The sequence below is a fragment of the Talpa occidentalis genome, unplaced genomic scaffold, assembly GCF_014898055.3.
Source record: "Talpa occidentalis isolate TD23 unplaced genomic scaffold, MPIMG_talOcc4v2.1 talOcc4.11, whole genome shotgun sequence".
In the NCBI taxonomy this organism is placed as follows: domain Eukaryota; kingdom Metazoa; phylum Chordata; class Mammalia; order Eulipotyphla; family Talpidae; genus Talpa; species Talpa occidentalis.
This window is the reverse complement of record NW_023601104.1, coordinates 64,901,882-64,922,103: the sequence shown is the minus strand read 5'-3', so window position 1 is coordinate 64,922,103 and position 20,222 is coordinate 64,901,882. Positions and strand designations below refer to the sequence as shown.

At 41.9% G+C, this 20,222-nt stretch overlaps 1 protein-coding gene across 7 annotated transcripts in view; it reads right to left on the bottom strand.

Annotated features, from left to right (window-relative positions):
* Positions 1-4,193: 4,193 nt before the first annotated feature.
* FBXO34 (F-box protein 34) overlaps positions 4,194-20,222 on the bottom strand; it is a 66,087-nt gene continuing 50,058 nt past the window's right edge. For 6 of the 7 annotated variants that reach the window (XM_037503392.1, XM_054690619.1, XM_037503391.1 and 3 more), the window contains one exon: positions 6,125-9,346. In XM_037503392.1, coding sequence (XP_037359289.1) covers positions 7,201-9,336 — 2,136 coding nt within the window. In that variant the 5' untranslated portion in view covers positions 9,337-9,346 and the 3' untranslated portion in view covers positions 6,125-7,200. Of the gene's footprint in view, positions 4,521-5,240; positions 5,384-6,124; positions 9,347-20,222 lie in introns of those variants that run through there. The other variant, XR_005123758.2, reaches the window with a different exon arrangement.

The window sequence follows — 20,222 nt, the reverse complement described above, 5'->3', positions numbered from 1 at the left end:
GCTTTTTTTTTTTCAGGACAAGAAAGAAATGTTAAAGGGTAGAAGTGACTTGTCCAGCTGAAAGGAAGACTGAATTGTACCCCCTGCATTTTTTGGAAACTAGTTTCTTTCAGATGGATATGCTACACCTTTCAGGACAGGTCATTATGGAACGGGGTCACCTGCAGCCAGCAATATCAACAGCGACCACTACAGGAGCGGCAGGCCAACCCAGAGAAAATACAGAACTGCTGCTGTGGCCATCTTTACCTGGAGTGGGCTGCCAGCCAGCGGCAGAGGGAAGTGGAAGTGTTCCTGAATGGGGTGTGTGTTACTCTCCAATCTCTCCAGGTAACAGTTGAAGACATACTTCCATCTAGTATATAGAGATTCCCAGCCCCCAGAGTTGTGAAACAGGAATCAGGTTAAAGCAGATGGAGGTGAGGGGTCATTTATAAGTTGCTTCAACAAAAAATGTACCAAGAGACTTGAAACTGGGCTTGTAAGCAAGCCCTCTGAGCCTCAGCTATCAAGCTCAATGAGAGAAAGCCAACACCAGCACCCCATCCCAAGTATCTGGCGCGAAAATACCCTGGAAAAGGGGTTCACAATCTGCTTAGAGCTACATCAGTTTTTTAAAACCAAAAACCGCCTGTTTTAAAAAAGATGGTAATAGGGCCTCCCCGGTGGCGCAGCAGTTGAGCGCTGGGTTGTGAAGCTGCCCGCAGCCTCTGCAGCGCTGGTTCGATCCCCAGCTGCTCCCGGCCACTTAAGGAGGGTCCCACATGGCGCACAGACCTCTCCTGCCGCCCGCTGCTCCCCTCAGCAGTGTACTTCGGTCCTTCTGCCTGCTCTGCTCCCCGCTCTGGCTCTGGTGAATTCTCTCACCCTCCCGCGCTTCTGACCGTATCCATATCCAGTGCTTGTATAAAATAAATAAATAAATCTTAAAAAAAAAAAAAAAAACGATAATATAACAAGAATCACATCAGTAACTTTTGTGGGTTTTTGTAGGAGTGATATAATGGGGGAGGGGATCTAATGGAGAGTTGGAATGGTCCCCTCTAAAAAAGTGAGAAACCTGCAGAAGGCATTTGACAACACTAGCTAAGTGTTGAAAAACAGGCTAGAACCAATTGAAAGAAGTAGAAAGTCATTAAGGGCTGCGTGGCTCAGGTATTACCACCTCTAGATTAGATTGTTCACTGCCCCCCTTTTAAGTGTTGCTTTGTAACCTTTATGACTACAAAGACACCTGGATAAGGAAAGAACTTTCCTACCCACCAAATTACTTTCTCACATTTCAGGAAGACATTTCTCAAGCATGTGGCTCTTGATTTGGGTAAGAAAGTACCCAGTGGTTTGGACACAGATGTAAGAGACAAATCTCTGTGCCCAAGGTTGATTAATGAATCAGAATACACATAGAGCCTATCTTCTCCGTCAGCAAACCAATAGTTGCTTTTCAAGTGACTGGCACCCACAGGGGAAAATACATCTCCATTTCCTAATTAGGGCATTGGTACCGGCTTAAGTTCAGAGTTGTGCTGCCTTCTTGATTGCCTTTGAGAAAAAACCTCCTAACAGCTGGAGAGCTCCCACGTAGGTCTGACAGCACCATGCCCGGCTGTACTACTAGCCGTGGGGTCATTGGATCTGCAGTATGGACATCACCTGGGAGCTTGGTAGAAAAGCAGGATCTTAGGTGGCATCTCAGACCCTGAATCAGAATCTTCATTTGTACATTAAATATTTAGAAAGCATTGCTTTAGAGCAGTACATGAAGATAATGTAAACTCATATGTATGATGTTTTAAGTTTTCTGGTAGTCTAAAAAGATAATAGGTACAATTTATTTTTATGATTAACTCAAGTATCAAAAAATACTTCAGGGCCTCCCCGGTGGCGCAGCGGTTGAGCGCTGGGTTGCGAAGCTGTCCGCAGCCTCTGCGGCGCCGGTTCAATCCCCAGCTGCTCCCCGCCCACCAGAGGAGGGTCCCACATGGCGCACAGACCTCTCCTGCCGCCCGCTGCTCCCCTCAGCAGTGTACTTCGGTCCTCCTGCCTGCTCTGCTCCCCGCTCTGGCTCTGGTGAATTCTCTCACCCTCCCGCGCTTCTGACTGTACCCAGTGCATGTATAAACAAAACAAACAAACAAATAAATAAATAAATACCATGCCTCTATTAAAAAAAAATGAAATAAAAAAATAAAAAAAATACTTCAATGTAGAGTCAGTATAAGAAAAGATTTCTGCGGGGAGAGCAGGGAGAGGAAGGAAGAAGGCTTGCCCCTATGTATCTAACCCTTATAAATAAGCCCTCTTGCTTGTTTTTTTGGGTGTGCCAGCAGTTTCCTGTTACGACCTTGTGCAATAAAGAGTCTCTGCAGAGCACACACCGGAAGCTGGTCGAGAGGGCCTAAAAGCAGACTATCGGGAATGGAAAAGTTCACTCAAGAGGCCTCAGCTTGGGTGCTAGGGCAGCCAAATTACATCTCTGCCAGAGAGATAAAGCTAAGGTGAAAGGTGAATTGTTCTCTACAGGCCTGCATACTGAGGCAAAACCATGCTCAGCTGCACACCAACGAGGGTTGGAGAGGAAGGCCAGTGACGTAAGAGCTCAGTCCAAGCAGAGGAGAGGCTGGGTGGAACAGACCTGGCTCCATCCCTACCCACCCACATCATTACACAAATGGGACATCTAACCTCAAAAAGGATAGGGGGAAATACAACCTTGCTTTTCATTTTATTGTTTGGCAACTAATTGATTTTTAATTTGTTTTTTTAAGAACTGTATTAACTTCTTAGCAGCTATCTGATTTTCTGCTGGGAAGGCAGGGAGAGAGGGAATAATTTGAATAGCGCAGGTGAGTCTGCCCAAATTAACTGGAAAATGGGATTTACTGTTCCCCCAAGTCTCAGTTTCTGCACACTGCTCATCAGTCAATTTACACTTCACACTCACCACTCAGGTGAATTACACAATCCCATTGTATACCACATGCGTCATGCTCACTGGGTGATAGAGAATTTCTAAGACTAATTTCACCTGTTCCCATTCCACCCCCCCCAATGCTAACTTTAGAACCTAATCCCTGCTATTTTATTCCAAAGAGAAAAGCAAAATATTTAGTAGAGCCTTCTAATTTCTTATTTATAGCTCATTTTAATTCAAAAACCATATTTAGACAAGAAGTCCCAAAGCTAATTTATTCTGAAGCCTGTTCTCTACAAACTACAAAGCAGATGGGGAGGTCTTGGGGAGGGGAGAGGAAGACTGGACCACCTCTCACAAGCACTATTGCGGTGTACAATGCCAGCCCACTCCCTTCCCAGCCACCAACTCCAGTGGGTCTTCTCCTCTCCAAAGTAATGCCAAGGTCATGCAAAACACCTACAATTGGGTGGTTTTGCTTAAACTAGTAAGGTGTAAACACACTCGAATTCACCCAAGGGTGCATAACCACAATGTTTGTTCTTCCCATGAGACTGTGCAAACACTAGCTGTGACCACAAATGTAGGAACGGCATGTGTATCACTAGGAGAGACTGAACATTTCCCATACAGGTACTTGCACCAACTCCAAGGTTGCAACACTAGCTTGTCTGAATCCAGAGGAAAAACAGGAATAGAAACTATCAGATTCCCTGCATGCCAGGCGCTGTGCGACGTAGAGAATGCATTTAATTACAGCACTGTTCCTGGCAGTAAGAGCTAGAAAACATCAGCTCTTATTATTGGTGCAGCTGCGGTGTACTGCAAGGAGGTTTTGGTGCAGATTGGCTTTACCTGCCCTTGAAACTCCTGTGGAATGGAGTTTGCTTACTCAATTTGCTTAATTGGGCAATTAAGTTTGCAATTAAGGGCATGGAATATACCTTTAATACTGGGAATACCCAGTGACCGAGCCTAGTCCACAAAGGTTGGCAGGGAGGCTCTGACAAGTCCAAGCTAGAAGGGGTTGACAGAACCCAGGAGGGCAACTTCTAGATCCTGGGTTAACCATTGTCCACAGTCTTTTGCAGTTAGAAAGCCCAAAGCAGCCTGCTGCCAAGGGAACTACTGGCAACAATGAAGCCCATATCATACCAAATGCTCAACTGACAGAAACAGCTGCCTGGCAGAATTCGGATTGCTGTGGGGGCATCCCTAGCCAAGAATGCTCCCATGAGACCAGCTGCAGTCAGAAAGACCAACATCCTAGATCCTTTCATCCCCTCTCCCCCTCCAGATTTCTCAATGAAAGGTACCTAAATGGGGCCTGGAGGAGGTGGGTAGAACAGGTTGGGAGTCCCAAAGGAGGTGCCTCCTAGCAATGTGCTCAGGCAGGGGATGTGGTCAGTTTTGCAGAAACCCTTTTCTTGTGGCCATTTTTAATGTGAGAATCATTTTAAAAAGGTCTGAAAATAAAATTTTAATATTAGTCCATTGTCAGTTCACCCCTTCCTTGGTATCTGATATCATCCACCAGGCAGGGAACAAAGCCAAACTGCCCCAAAGATGGCAGAGCCTCTGACTCCCAGATTTCTTTGGTTCTTTTCTGTCAAAATGAAGAGGACCAGGTGTTATTCAGAAGTTCTGCAAAAAAGCTTAAGGGGACAGTTTTCTCTACTTGTTAAGCCTAAGAGTCTCCAGCAGTGCAGGAAGGGAGGTAGTGCTGCAGTGCTGTGGGAAATGAAAGTGGGCTGCTTTTCCCAGCTTGGCACTAGGGGGCTCTGATGCACAGCAACATCTCCCTAAAGGGAAAGCTACACTGGACTATAAAAGAAGATTGGGGGGGTGGTGGTGGTGGTGATGTTTGTACCCTCCAGTGCCACCTGCTAAAATCTTTCCTGCACCCAGAGAGCTCTGGGAACTGGGTGCTGCCACAAAGTTCAAAGGAGTCATCAGTGATTTCTGAGACCCCTCAAATTATATGTCAAGATGGGTTGGAGCATTCTTAATATCCTGTGTCCCACAAGAAAACCAGATTTGGATTGGCCAACTTGGGAAAACTCACTGAGAATTGCTTATCCTGTGTGTCTACCCTGGGCAACTTTAGAACCAAGAGCCAACACCAGTGACAACCAACATTTACTGAACACTTTCCACTTGCAAGCCGTACTCTAAGTCCCGTTTCCTTTAATCCTAAAGTAGGATTCAAAACTATCAGGAAGGTACACTGAGATTGCCAATTTAGCGCAAACCACAGGGAAAGAGGACAAGCATTGCAAACTTTAGTCCAGGGGACTCTGACATAGTGTAGCATTTTCCAACATACCTCTGAGGCGTGTCATGAGGAAGGACATGGTCACCTTGAAGAAAAAAAGCAAGGTCTTCTTCACTTTTCCTGGATTGTATCACAGACACATCGATAAGCCTGTAGCTTCGGTCTAGCATGGTAGTTATCATTAATTCATGGGCCTGAAAGAAGCAGAATTATTCAGCACTGAGAGACACTGTGTTCGCTTTCAGTACACCCTTTCCAGCAAGGAGCAGCTACTACCTAAGGATGAGGGCAAAAGCAGCCAAGGACTCCAATTTGGAAGTTCCTGTGATCTACCTCAGTCACAGGAGAACGAGCTTGACCCAGCTCCAGTCCTGCACCACTTTGCTTAGAAGGACTGACCAAAGTCTACTCAACCTTTATATCTTTCTTCTTAGGGATCAGCCCATTCCCATCAGCCCTCCTCCAGAACATTTACCACTGCATCTTCAGAGTGTAAGCCTGCAGTTTACACTACTCACAAGGCTTTTTGGTGGGTACTTGACTTCAAGCCAACTTAGTTTTCAGATACTCCACTGCAGCTTTGTGGGGCCCCCCACACCTTCCAGCCCTACTGAGCATTGCATGACCACAGGCCTGAGTTCGTCCTTAATGACTTCTTAATTATGCCAAGATGTAATATCATCCTAGGTATTACCTCATGCAACTTGAAATACAATGGGTGGTGTTCTCTCAAAATAAGTATTTAAAGGGTTACAAAAGGGTAAACTCCAATGTTAAGCCAATGAAAATGGTCTCTCTTTGATGGCAGAAAAAATTTCTCTCTCCTTACCCTCCAGCAATTCAAAAAAAAGAAATCTAAATTCTCATGATTAGATTCACAACATCCTTCGATATTACCCACCAAAGAGAGGAAAAAATCTGCAAGACTTGGGTTCCATTTAAGATGCATATTTTTATTGAAGTTAAAAAAATTGTAACCAGACAAAGAATAAAGTAGACGAGAATGTTATAATCTGACTATATAATATTCTGTCATTCTTAGTGGATCACTAAAATATAACAAAAGGATTGTTCTCTATGCTAATTTTAAGGTTGTCCAGTTAAACCATTATTTGGTATCCTTTCAACAGGTTAACCTCTTAACTATTTAGAGTTTCTTCTGAGAAACATTCATATATTATACAGTAAACATTCATAGTTTATTTGGGAAACATTCAAAGTTTATACAGGATGTACAAATTTGAGACGAGACAATAAAAAAACAGACATTTGTAGCCGCAACACTATTCTAGCTGCATTGTGGTGATTACGTTGTTCAGCTGTCCATTATATACAACTGGATTTAAGAGCATTATTTACAGAGGGGCCAAAAGCACTCATCTAAAGTAAAGGCGCTCGGGTTTAATGTGCACTTTCATAGCCCTATGAAAACACAACCTATATACACTGTAAACACCACAGGGCATGAAATCCATTTCCAACCACAAACATCAATCTCACACAGGATCAAGCATACAAGCTCTAGGGTAAGGTGCCTGACTTTTGTAAGCATACTTTTCATCCAAGAGTGCTGCTATTCTTTTCACAGGACACTATTCACTTATTTAAAATAATGGTGCCAGTGCTCCAAACATTTCTGGAACCCCTTTTGAGGGCTTGCCTACGCAGTCTGCCGTGAACTCTTCCAAATGTCCTTGATGGTGGCAAGTCTTCATCCTTTGGGGATGGATTTGATTTGGGAGAACAGGCATAGTTATTCACAGCCAAGTGAATCAAACTGTAGAATACCACCCTGGATCAAGTGTGAGGTGCAACTATAAAACAATGAGACCAACTGTCTTGCACAGTTTGTAAATTAAGTTTTTAAAAAATGCCTGAGCAATGGCAGTCCTGATGGAATAAGTGCAGATTCCCCAGAGTGATGACGCCAAGAGCAACACTCACCCGAATGGTACAGCTAGGTGGGGGTATGCAGTTTCAAAAAATTGGTCCACTTGTCACCTCACAGCCTTTAGTATTCATCTTCAGTTTCCGTCCCTTTTGTTTTCTTGTGGATTGCTCGATTAAAGCTGTGGCAAGCAGGGACCCAGTGATTGTCATGCAGCCCCAGCTTGCAGCCAGGGAAGCCCTTCTGAGACCGATGGCAGCACATCCAGTACCCTGGCCCGTAGGGCAATGCCTGGCAATAAGGCTTGGGGTGCCACCGGCATAAGGACACATCCCCTTTCACATATTTTTTCTTGCACTGCTTGCAAGGATCCTCTCTGTAACGTGGGTCTCGAACCCAGCGAGAATCTGCTGGCCTGATGTTGTAGTATTCAATGATAAACTTGAAGTAGCAGCAGGTACATTTAAGAGCCACGAGACTCTTGGTAGGAAGTAACCTGAAGATTTTCACCATAATGTGATGGGGTAGAAAAGCCATGTATTGCTGAGGCTCCAAAAGCTGCTGGATTTTAAACCTGGTCTCCAAAAAGTCATGAGACACCTGCTTCTTCCAACTGGATGCCTCAAGTACCCCTGAGGTACTTTCCACAGGAGAGGCTGGTTGGACAAACGAATCAGCTGAAACACTTTTTTCCTCAGATGCACTGTCACTCTCAGCAACATTTTCAAGCTGGCTGGCTTCGGGAGACTCTTCTGTGCTTTCATTCAACTGGGAACAGTCCAACTGATGTTGACCAGGTGGCCAAAAAAACAACATCCCTGGAAGTGGGTCTTCACAGGACTTTACACCAGAAGGCTGGTCTTTCTCTACCTTGGACACAGTGATACTAATGCACAAAGATTCTTTTCTTCTCTGATCAGGATTTTTGCTAGCAAGTGGCACAAGCTCTCTACTCACACAATCAACAGCATTTGTGGGCAATTCGATGGCTTGGGGACAAGTGCGAGAAGGAAAAGGTGACCCAACAAGTTCCTCTGTCATTTCCACATCATACCTATTGCTGTTTTTCACAGCAGTTTGCTGATCTGGCTCTAATTCTGCACTGTCCATGTGGAAACTCACACCTGCCAGCAATGAGGGGCAGCCTCCAGGAGCACTGTCCCAGGTCTGGTCCCCCTTAGAAGAATGATGGTCAGCTCTTGAGGGGCTACAGTCCACAGAAACAGATCCCACAGGATTCACCTGAGAGTCAGGAGCCTCCGAAGCGCCTTTGTCTGTTTTGCCTTCATCAGCCTGAGTGCCATTTGCAAGCAACACCCGGCCGACATTTCGACGGAAGCTGTTGTTCCTGGAGAGGCTCCCAGGTTCACGTTGGCTCTGCTGCTTTAGGCACTCAGACTCCAGTCTGGCTACCATGTCAAGGACACGGATCGGCTCACTCTGTGGTTCACCAACCTCAGGATTTCCCCTTTCAGTAGCTTCTTCACACGCTACTAGAGCGGAGAAGGGTTCGGAGGCTGGGGGCACACCTCTGGACTGCCCAGAAAACCTTACCACAGGTGAATTAGTGCAGTTTTTTGCACAACTGGCTAATAGAGCACTGGCTCTTTGCTCAAGGAAGGCAACCATCTGTATGACAGACAGAGGCCTCCCAGCATAAAGGCCGTCCCCAGTGTCACTCACGTAATGCACAGAACAGTGCTCAATGCCACATGCAAAAGGCTCAGGCTGGTAGCACCGGCTGTTGACTTCCCTCATCCTTTCTAATTGTATTTTGGCTTTTTTAAGATCCCCTGATTTTTTCCTTCTTTTAGTAGCTCTCCCATCAATATCCCAGGAACTTTTTATTTTCATAGATCCTATCCTATTACTACACTGGTGGGCTGCAAAAAATGCAATTTTCTCCTTGGTATTTCCTGGTTTTACAACAGCCCAGATATCAAGCGGACCTTCCCCTTCTTCACCCTGGTGGATTGTTGCAGATGAGACATTCTTCTTGGTTTTAACATTCAAGTTGCTCTCTACAGGACTCTTCCCACTCATACTGCACAGAACATTTGGAGAAAGGATCCCAAAAGGTTTTCGAGTTGATGCTTTACCAAGAGAAGCTGAAGAAAAGACACTTGGCTTCATGTAGCTAGTTTTGCATTTTTCATCATGTATAGCTTTTTCGTGGCTCACAGGAGTTTTCAAACTTTCCTTGCTGGTTTCCACAGGTTGTACTTTCTTCTGGAGTTTCCAATATGGCTTGAGGTGCATAACAGAGGCTCTATAGGAAGAAAGACCACATTTGATTAAGAAATTGATCATATTTTTAGAAAACTTTTTAAACTTAAACTCAGATGGTTCTAGCAAGGAAATCTGATAGAAATTCCTTATTAACTCTCATTTCATCTCATTTTTAACATAAATATTCAGATTAACAAAAACAATCACTTTCCATGGTGAACAGGACAGAAAGTAAACTGCATTAGTCTGAGTAAATACCAAAAGGACATCAGTTAACATTCTATATATGAACTAAATCTTGAAATATAAAGAAATCTGAACTTAACTAAAAATATCCCAGTAAGTACAAGGCAGAGTATAAAAGAAAGTATCAAAGAAACTCATCCAATATCCCTAGTACATTAACTACTTTCTAAGTCATCACCAGTGGCATTTTACTGGCTGCAAAACAAAATTGTCAAATTGCTTTCTAAACAATTTCTTTACTGTTGACTACTGAGATGTTTGCGATTTTTTACTAGTTTGCATACACTCTGCTCACCTAGTAGTCTGATATAAGCGCTTTACTTTTCTAATTTTCTGTACATATCTTAAATCAAATATAGAACTCATAATCCTTATTACTTATAAAAATCATTTTGATTTAGCTCAGAAAAACAGTGCCTTGTTTTGTCCCCTGATCAGAGGTAGAGATGGGAGCCACTTTAGAAATTAGAGTGAAAGATGTTTACATATAGAGAGGCCTGTGGTCTAGTCGACTCCCTGCCACATGAATAACTGGCTGGACACGATGATTTTACCTTAGAGAAGTCACTTCCTCTTTAGGTCTAAGGTGAAATATTAACTGGAGAGTTGAAATACTAGATTATGTAATGAATGTAGTCAGTTTATATGTCAAAATAGCTCATTGCTACACAGAGCATGCTAAATTGAAGAAAACATGTTTTGTGAGGATGACTGGTAGTCTCCTACAAAATAAACCTACAGACCAAATAAACACCTGCAGTCACACATCAGTGGGAATGAGAAAAGAACCCCAGAGGCTTAAACACAAAGTGTTTTGCCTGTTCTCATCCATGCAGACGCTACTCTATGATGTACATATTGGACAACTCTGCATAGTCTATCTTATTGGCTCCATAAAATTCACCTGCCTGCAATGTGGTAATTACTATGGTAATTACTTTCAGATATGTCTTAATTGTCAAGAATGAAAGTGGCCATCCAAAACAAGTTTACCTTTTATTTCCTAGAGTCCAATCTCAGTAAAAGACAAAATACAGATATGACAGGTAGGGAGAAATCTTTCAATTAACCTGGCACACAGTTATCTTTTAAAATACATCCATGAAAGAGATTAATTTGTTTCTGATCTTTGCTAATTTATATCCTGAATCTGTAGCTATATTCCCCCTATTTTCATTGTAGCATTTTAAATAGCTTTCTACCACTAATTTCATAAGTTAGTCTTACAAAAGGAGCCACCTACAATCCCTCAAGAACAAGATGAAGATAAACAAATAAATGAGAAAATGATAAATGAATAAGAGAGGCACACTTAGTGCTGTCTCTCTGTGTCAATGATTTTCTGGTATTTCATATTCCTTCGACCTGATCTAAGTGAAATGAAAGAAATGGAGACTTGAAAAATTCAATAAATTGTCACATAATGATCTCATTACAGAGTGTCTAGGAATAAATTAAAGCTTCAGCAATGTGTGTGTACCATTCTGCATTGCACACTATGTTCTCTTTGTCCTTCTCCCCCACACATTATTTTAAGTGCTATTATTGATAGGCAGGAACATTAAGAAGAAACTAATCTGATTACATAATTTTGTTTACACTTACTAACCTATAAAGCCAGCTCATTACTGACACATTACTAACAGACAAGGTTTCAGCAGGTGTAATACAGGAGATGATCCCAAGGAACAGAAGTGAAAGAAAGCAATAATCAGGGTGACAAGCTTAAGGACAAGGGACCACTCCTTGGGACTCCTAAAGTAGGTAGAACTTTTAGGCAGGGGCTGGAGTCCACCACTGTTGAAGGTTGCCTGGGGTATTAACATTTCCCCTTCCTTTGTTGGACTTGAAGGCCCTGAAGAGGTAAAAAACAGAAAAGTATTGGCAAGACAGAGAGAAACTGCAGAAATTGAGTTCTGGAGAAAAGCAGTGGTGGATGAGGGTATAATGCAGGGAACCAGAGGCATCTGCTGCAAAAATACATAAAATAAAAACTTCACTTCTCTAACAGACTATACCAGATGGTGGCGTGTTCCCCACCCCACAGATTCCCACCCCCTCAAACACTGACAGGCACGGTGGAAAGCTCCAGTCAGGTTTCCATGGTTGCCATCTCTTCATCACAATTATATTTTTAAAGTTCTCTATAATAAAGTCCTGCTTTCTTATAATTAAATAAAATGCAGGTTTACAGCACTTGCCTACACATTGTGCCCACAGATACTCACAAAGGTCCTTATAAAAAATTAAGATCTCTGAGCTCACCAACAAAATCAATTTCTGGGACTGGGCCCAGAATCTGTTTTTAACCTTAGATTTAATTTGGAAGGAACTTTAAAGGTCACATTAGCTCTGATGTAACAGTATCAGTTGGGCTCTGGATTTGGGGAGGGGTATAGGGATACCAATTGGAGGTAGAACTGCCCAACCCAAAAAAATCAAGCAGATAGCCCATACAGAAGGATATTCTAACAGTTGGGTAAAGACAGCCCCATTTTCTTAGTTGTCACTCTCTCTAAAGCACAATAAAGTCAATGGCCTTTTTACTGACCACTTTTCCAAGCTCTCTTGTCCCTGGCCCTTATGCATCACTGTTTCTAAGACCTTTGTAGACCTTTGTAGGCCTTTTCTAGACCATTGTAACTCTTAAGCTATGACCATATGTTGACGACTCTCAGTAGCTTGATCTCCCTAAACATATTGTACTGACAGCCTAACTGAAGCTGTCATCTTGTCTCTGCTTTACTGTTGCTACCTAAAAGAAAGCCTAACCTATTTATCAAGGTAATGCAAGGTCACAGTACCCATTCCAGTCCACCTATCAGCTTCACACTTGTTTCGCCCTTCCATACTTCACACTTTGGAAGCTTGTTCACAGAACGATTACCAGAGGACCAGGTAGATGAAAATCAATCATATCATTAAGATACATATTTAATGGCAGCCAAGACCGTAAAACTAATGTAACCGCTTCAAAAAAACCTAAAAAAACTTCCTACTAACCACTACCATTTCCTTCTATCCATTTATCATCAAAAATTTAGTAAACATTCCAAGTTGAAGACTGCTGATGTAATTATGAATAAGACATAGTCACCCCCTTAAGAAAAAGCAAATAGGCAACTACAATAGAACGTGGTCTGAGTTACAAAGGAAGGTATGGGTACTAGGAGAGTCAATGGCTGCGGGAAGAGAAAGGAGACAGGAGGAGTGTGAGAGGAGGAGAGGGGACCATCATCAAGCTCAGTCTTAAGAGTATAGAAACAGGCCAGAGGAAACCTAATTTTCTAAGCTAAGCCCTAAAAAAAGATACATAAAATACTAAGAAATGTATTAGAAAATGAGGCTTTTGGGAAGCTGAGGCTGATGAAAACTCAAGCTAAGGTACTATGAAAGGAGAGAAGTAAATTGATTAACAAAGAAAAGGCAGGATTTTAGCTACTGATTATAAATGGAAATTGAGGGAGAGGAGTCAAGGATGGGCCCTCATTTTAAGGTTTCAGCACTGGATGAAGAATGAGGTATCTTTTAGTGACAGTTGCTGCACAAACAGACCAAGGTAACCACAGGTAAGTTCACTTTTAAGAAATGTTGTCTGCAAGATAAGAGATGACTGGCCAACAGAAATAGGAGGAAAGGAGCAAGACAGCTGTCACAGAAACATTTCAGGGAGGAAAAGCTTTCCTAAACAGAAATTAAAGATGTCTTTTTCTAAAACTTTCATAGTGAACAGATATTACTATTAAAATCAGGAAAAACATACACAAAAGAAAGCAGCAGTCCGGCCTTTCTGGTGGTACAGGGGGTTGAGATGCAGCCTATGGAGCTGTTCGCAGCCTCCATCCCCCAGCCGGCCAGGGAGCAACCCACACGGTGCAGCAGACCTCTCCTGCCTCACTTCGCCCGCTGCTCCCTTCAGCAGTGTACTTTGGTCAATTTGCCTGTTTTGTTCCCCACTCTGTCTCTGGTAGGTCCTCTCACCCCCCAACACCTCTTGACTGCACCCCAGCTCTTGTATGCATAAATAAATAAATCTTTAAAAAAAAAAAAAAAAGGAGCAGTCATTTTAGACCCTATAGAAAGGTCAAATAAAGAATTGTGTTAGTAATGAAGACCCCAGGTGACCCTGCTGTGAGGAAGTGTGGGACAGAGTCCATGGTGAAGGAGGGACTGGGAGGTGAGAAAGTGAACCACAGCAACTCTTTCACAAAGCTTGGCTGTAAAGGAGAAAAACCTTTGCACATATTTGTGCCTTAAATCCTTTCTAGGAATAAGGTGAGATATAACAATGAATCAATTAAAACTGGAACAATTTTCCTCCAATGAAGACCAAAACACAGCTTTCCAATAATTCCAGTGTTCTTTTTTTTTTTAATTTTTTTTTTTTTATAGAGGCATGTTTTATTTATTTGTCTGTTTGGTTTTTGTTTCTTTGTTTTGTTTATACATGCACTGGGTACAGTCAGAAGCACAGGAGGGTGAGAGAATCCACCAGAGCCAGAGCGGGGAGCAGAGCAGGCAGAAGGACCGGACTGCTGAGGGGAGCAGCGGGCGGCAGGAGAGGTCTGTACGCCATGTGGGACCCTCCTCAGGTGGCCGGGGAGCAGCCGGGGATCGAACCGGCGCCGCAGAGGCCACGGGCAGCTTTGCAACCCAGCGCTCAACCGCTGCGCCACCAGGGAGGCCCAATTCCAGTATTCTTTTTAAACTTTAACTTCTGATTTTGGCTCCAAAAAGCTGGACAAACTCTCACTTAAAGATAGTATACAATCGCAAAATGAAGATATAGAAGATAATTTAACTTTCTTACTAAAAAAAGTGTTTAGTAAGACACAAAAAATGTAAGTGTGAGGAAATAAATGTGTGAGGGACTATCAGAATGAGGTGAAGACCAATCTACCCAACAGGTTATAAGTACAGAACCTTACATGTAAAGCTCATCATAACCTCAAAACAAAAATCCACAAAAGAAACACATTAAAAATTGGAAAGAGAGGGCCTCCCCGGTGGCGCAGCGGTTGAGCGCTGGGTTGCGAAGCTGCCCGCGGCCTCTGCGGCGCCAGTTCGATCCCCGGCTGCTCCCCGGCCACCGGAGGAGGGTCCCACATGGTGCGCAGACCTCTCCTGCCGCCCGCTGCTCCCCTCAGCAGTGTGCTTCGGTCCTTCTGCCTGCTCTGCTCCCCGCTCTGGCTCTGGTGAATTCTCTCACCCTCCCGCGCTTCTGACTATACCCAGTGCATGTATAAACAAAAACAAACAAATAAAGAAAGAAAGAAAGAAAACATGCCTCTATATTAAAAAAAAAAAAAACTATTAAAAAAAAATTGGAAAGAGAATTCAAACATAATAAAAAAAAGATGTCAAAGCACAAAAAATGAGAATGAGAGAAATAAAAGAACAAACTACAGAAACAGCCAAAAAAAAAAAAAAATGAAATGTCAAAAAATACATTTCAATATTACAATTAATGGGCAAAGGAAGGTGGTAGGCTATAAAATCAATATACAAAAATCTGTTGTACTCCTGCATGCAAAGAAAATGAAATTTAAAAACAATCCCACTTACAATCACATCAAAAAGAGATACCCAGGAATAGAAATAACAAAGGAGGTAGGTGAAAGACCTATACAATAAAAACTACAAGACATCATTAGAAGACATAGAACAAAACACAAAGAGATGGAAAGATGTTCCACATTCATGGGTAGGAAGAATTAATATAGTCAAGATGGTCATATTACCGAAATAATATACAGATGCAATGCAATCCCTGTCAAAATTCCAATGATACTTTTTTAAAGAAAATAGAATTAAAAATAATATAATTTTTACTTAAAATGATATGGAGTCATTAGAAACTGGATAGCTAATACAATCTTCAGGGGAAAAACACAAAGGAATGAAGGAATCATATTATCTGACTTCAAACTATACTTCTAAGCAACAGTAATTGAAAGGTATGAGAATAAAAACAGATGCACTAATCAATGAAATAGAATTGTAAGCTCAGAAATAAGCCCACACATGGGCATTCCTGGTGGCGCAGCGGTTGAACGCTGGGCTGCGAAGCTGTCCGCAGCCTCTGCAGCGCCTATTCGATCCCTGGCCACCATCGAGGGTCCACACAGACCTCTCCTGCCGCGCCCGCTGCTCCCCTCAGCAGTGTACTTCGTCAGTCTGCCTGTTCTGCTCCCTGCTCTGGCTCTGGTGAATTCTCTCACCCTCCTGTGCTTCTGACTGTACCCAGTGCTTGTATAAATAAATAAATAAATAAATCAAGAAAGAAAAGAAAAGAGAGCGAGAGAGAGCGAGAGAAAGAAAAAGAAAGAAAGAAAGAAAGAAAGAAAGAAAGAAAGAAAGAAAGAAAGAAAGAAAGAAAGAAAGAAAGAAAGAAAGAAAGAAAGAAAGAAAGAAAGAAAGAAAGAAAGAAAGAGAAAGAAAGAAAGAAAGAAGCCCACATACAGATGAGCATTTAATCTACGACAAAGGAACCATGACCATATAAATGTGAAGAAAAATATCTTCAACAAATGCTTCTGGGAAAACTGGACACATGCAAAAATGAATTGAATCACTCTTTAATTCCATACACAAAAATATATTCAAAATGGATTAAAAACCTGGAAGACATGAAACCATAAAATACACAGAAGGAAACAAAGGTAAAACACTCCATGATATCATTATAAGATGTATCTTTGGGGACTTGATCCCAACAGTAAGAGGAAATGAAAGCAAAAATAAACAATTGGGACTACATTATGTTAAAGAGCTTCTGCACAGCAAAAGAAAGTATCAGCATAATGAAGAGACAGCCTACGGAATGGGAAAAGATATTTGCATATCATACATCTGATAAGAGATTAATAGCCACAATATATTAAGAACTCACGCAATGAAGCAGCATAAAAACAACCCGACTGAAAAATGGGCAAAAGATCTGAACAGCCATTTCTCCAAAGAGGACCTACAGATGGCCAACAGGTACATAAGAAAATACTCCTCATCACATTATTAGGGAAATACAAATGAAAATCACAATGAGAGTTATCTTATACTAAGAATGGCTTACATCAAAAAGACTAGTAACAAATGTTGAAAATGGTATTGATGGGAATATAAATTGCTGCAACTCTTTTAAAACCCAGTAAGGCACTTGCTCAAAAAAAAAAAAAAACTACCATATGATCCACCCATCCCACTAATAGCTTAAGAATATGAAATCATTAACTGAGTTAAATGCACCACAATTTTTTTTAAAGATTTATTTATGCATACAAGAGCTGGGGTACAGGCCAGAGATGGGGGGATTGGTAGGTGACAGGACCCACCAGAGACAGGTAGGGAACGGAACAGGCAGACTGACTGAAATATACTGCTGAGGGGAGCAGCGGGCGAGACGAGAGGTCTGCTGCACCATGTGGGTTACCCCCTGGCCGGCTGGGGATTGAACTCCTGCTGCAGAAGCTGCGGATTGCTCCATAGTACGGTGCTTAACCCCCTGTGCCACCAGGGAGGCCCATACCACAATGTTTATTCAGCACTATTTGCAAAAGCTAAGCTATGGAATGTTATGACAGGGCCTCCCTGGTGGCGCAGTGGTTGAGCGCTGGGTTGCGAAGCTGCCCGCAGCCTATGTGGCGCCGGTTCAATCCCCAGCTGCTCCCCGGCCACTGGAGGAGGGTCCTGCATGGTGCACAGACCTCTCCTGACGCCCGCTGCTCCCCTCGGCAGTGTACTTCCGTCCTTCTGCCTGCTCTGTTCCCTGCTCTGGCTCTGGTGAATTCTCTCACCCTCCCGCACTTCTGACTGTACCCAGTGCTTGTATGTATAAACAAACAAACAAACAAACAAATAAATCTTTAAAAAAAGGACATATATATATACAATGGAATACTATACAGCTATTAAAAGGATGAACATTTGCCATTTGCAGTAAAATGGAAGGAACTTGAGATTATGCAAAGCAAAATAAGTCAGAAGAAAAAAGACAAATAATGGATGATTTCACCTATATGTGCAGTATAAGGCAACAAAAACAGATGAACAGACAAAAGAAAAATAAACCACTGGACAATGAAAACAGAACTGAGGTTAGAGGGAAAGGTGTGTGTGTGTGATAGGACCAACGGTGGAGGAGGTTTAAGGGGTGGTGAAGGAAAAACAAAAAAGAAAAAAAGTACTAGCTTGCCCACAGATACTATGGGAGAATTATGTAGTGGAATGGAAAAGACTACTGCAGAAAAGAGAGGAGAGGAGAAGCAGCACTGACCTAGAGTAGATATCCAGAAGTAAAGAACTAGTCTTTGAGAGGAAGAGAGAGATGTCCTTCACCACGATATAAGGGAAGAAAATAAGATGGGCGGAGATGCTGATAGATCTACGGCTGGGAAGGTGTGGGTTTTCATTGGAAAACCTTTCTCCCTGACCCACCCTCAAAGAAGCATAAAAAGCATCAGTCGGAAATGAAAGAGCATTAGGGATGAGGGAGTTTTGAGAAGACAATATAAACGGTCACTTCAGGCAACAGAAATTGGAAGGTCACTGGGAAATAGTATTAAGATTGTTAGGCAGTACTTAAGAGAGACTGAGGCCTGTGATAAAAAATTTAAAGGAAAACCAATTTGATTGTATTGTGTTTTCCTGTTATGTTCATATATTCAGATACATACACAAATATGAAACAAAGTGGAAATTAAAACAAGGTGGAGTTTTCCAAGCAAGTAAGACATTAAATAAAAGGGAGCTGGGGGCATTTTTGTGGGATATTATGAGGATTGACCACAGAATCTAAGCTAACTAACAGAAAAAAAGATACATGGGAGCTGATGGAAAAGAGAAAAAAGTGTCTAGATAAGTGCAAGTCTAAAAGTTACACTAACTCCTTTCTATGAAGGGCTGAACCCGACTGAGGAATCAAATGGCAATATAGGGTTGTAACAGAAAAAAGATGAGATTTCTCTTAGTGCTAAAAGGTAGCAGAAGCTGTAATACAAAGGCAGATGCCTTTTTTCTGACTTGTCACTTCTGTCTTCAGCCCTTGCCCATCAAGATTTAGAAGATAAGGCATTTCCTGTTTTTGCTTTGTTGAAGGTACAGGAACACTAATTCCAAAAAGAAGCCACGATTTATTAGCATAAGAACCACTCTTCATTTACAAAAGGAGAGAGGAATAAAAATAGAATACTCTCCGAAAGACCACTGCATCCAATGTTTATCTTCAGAGGGAAAGAAGTATAGAATAAATAAATTCTCCATTTCTTTAAAAATGTAAAAGCAGGGCCTCCCTGGTGGCACAGGAGGTTAAGACGAAACCTATGAAGCTGTCTGCAGCACTGTAGCAAGAATTCTATCCCCAACCAGGGAGCAACCTACAGGGCACTGCAGACCTCTCCTGACTCGCCCACTGCTCCCCTCAGCAGTGTATTTCAGTCAATCTGCCTGTTCTGTTCCCCATTCTGTCTCTGGTGAATCTTCTCACCCCCCCTCACCCGCATATCCCTGGCCTGTACCCCAGCTCTTGTATGCGTAAATAAAACAATCTTAGAATATTATAAATAAATATATAAAAATAAAAATGTAAAATCTTTCAAAGAACATCTTAGGACTTCTTTCCTCACTGGACCACTATCAAATGATTAACAACTCCAGCTGCTATGTGTGCTGTGTGTGCTGTGTGTGTGTGTTTTGAAATCTTGTTTTGTAAATGAGGTATCAGAGGAAAAGACAGTTGTAACCGAGCTAAGTAGCGGGAGAATTAAGATTAGAATCAGACAAGTCACTTGAAACTACACTTTACTTACTACAAAAACAGCAATAAAAAACCTAGTTTTCATTATGACAAATAATTCTTACAGCACCTATTCAAAGACTATTTTATCTTTCAAATTAAGTCAATTTTTCTTAAATCCCACATAAAATCTCTACACAAACCTGTGATGAATTAAAGAAGACATATGAAAAAAGAAGTTACACTAATCTATAAGTACGTAAAATTGCCTATACCACGAGAGTGTTAATACAGGCAGAGACATAGGAAAACATCTCACCAAAAGCCTCTAAGCACTGACTTCATGCATCTAGGTAACTGCAATAGAGTACTTTAACAACACACACACACACACACACACACCCCAGATTGTAAGGCAGATAAGGCAGTATTTCTCATCTGAGCTCCAAAATATTGGGGGTTGACTTATCCCAGCACACCTACTCTAAAGTCATTTCACTATCGAAAGAATATTGACAGTAGCTTTTGGTAGCATATGCATCACTGCCAGTTTTCATTAGTCTTAGAATTCACAATGGTATTTAAATACAGTATATAGATTGCTTTCATAATTAAAGACCAAACAAGCTTATTATAAATTTGATGAGAAAAAAAAATGAAAAGGAATATAAGTTGGGAAAGGTAGCCACTACTAAGCTCTTCTAATATGGTCACAACAGAAACATCTAACACAGTTGGCAGTATGGCAAAATATTAAATTGGGACAATATGCAAATTTACATGGGTCCCCCCTTTTGTGGAGCAAGGAGGGAAGGGAGGGATTGAAGGAAAGAACACAGCTGTCAGGATTCTTAAATAACAGTTGGGGTTAGAGACAAACTGAATTATTACATTTTGTTGAAATTACCATATTTATCTAAATTAATCCAGTATACAATAG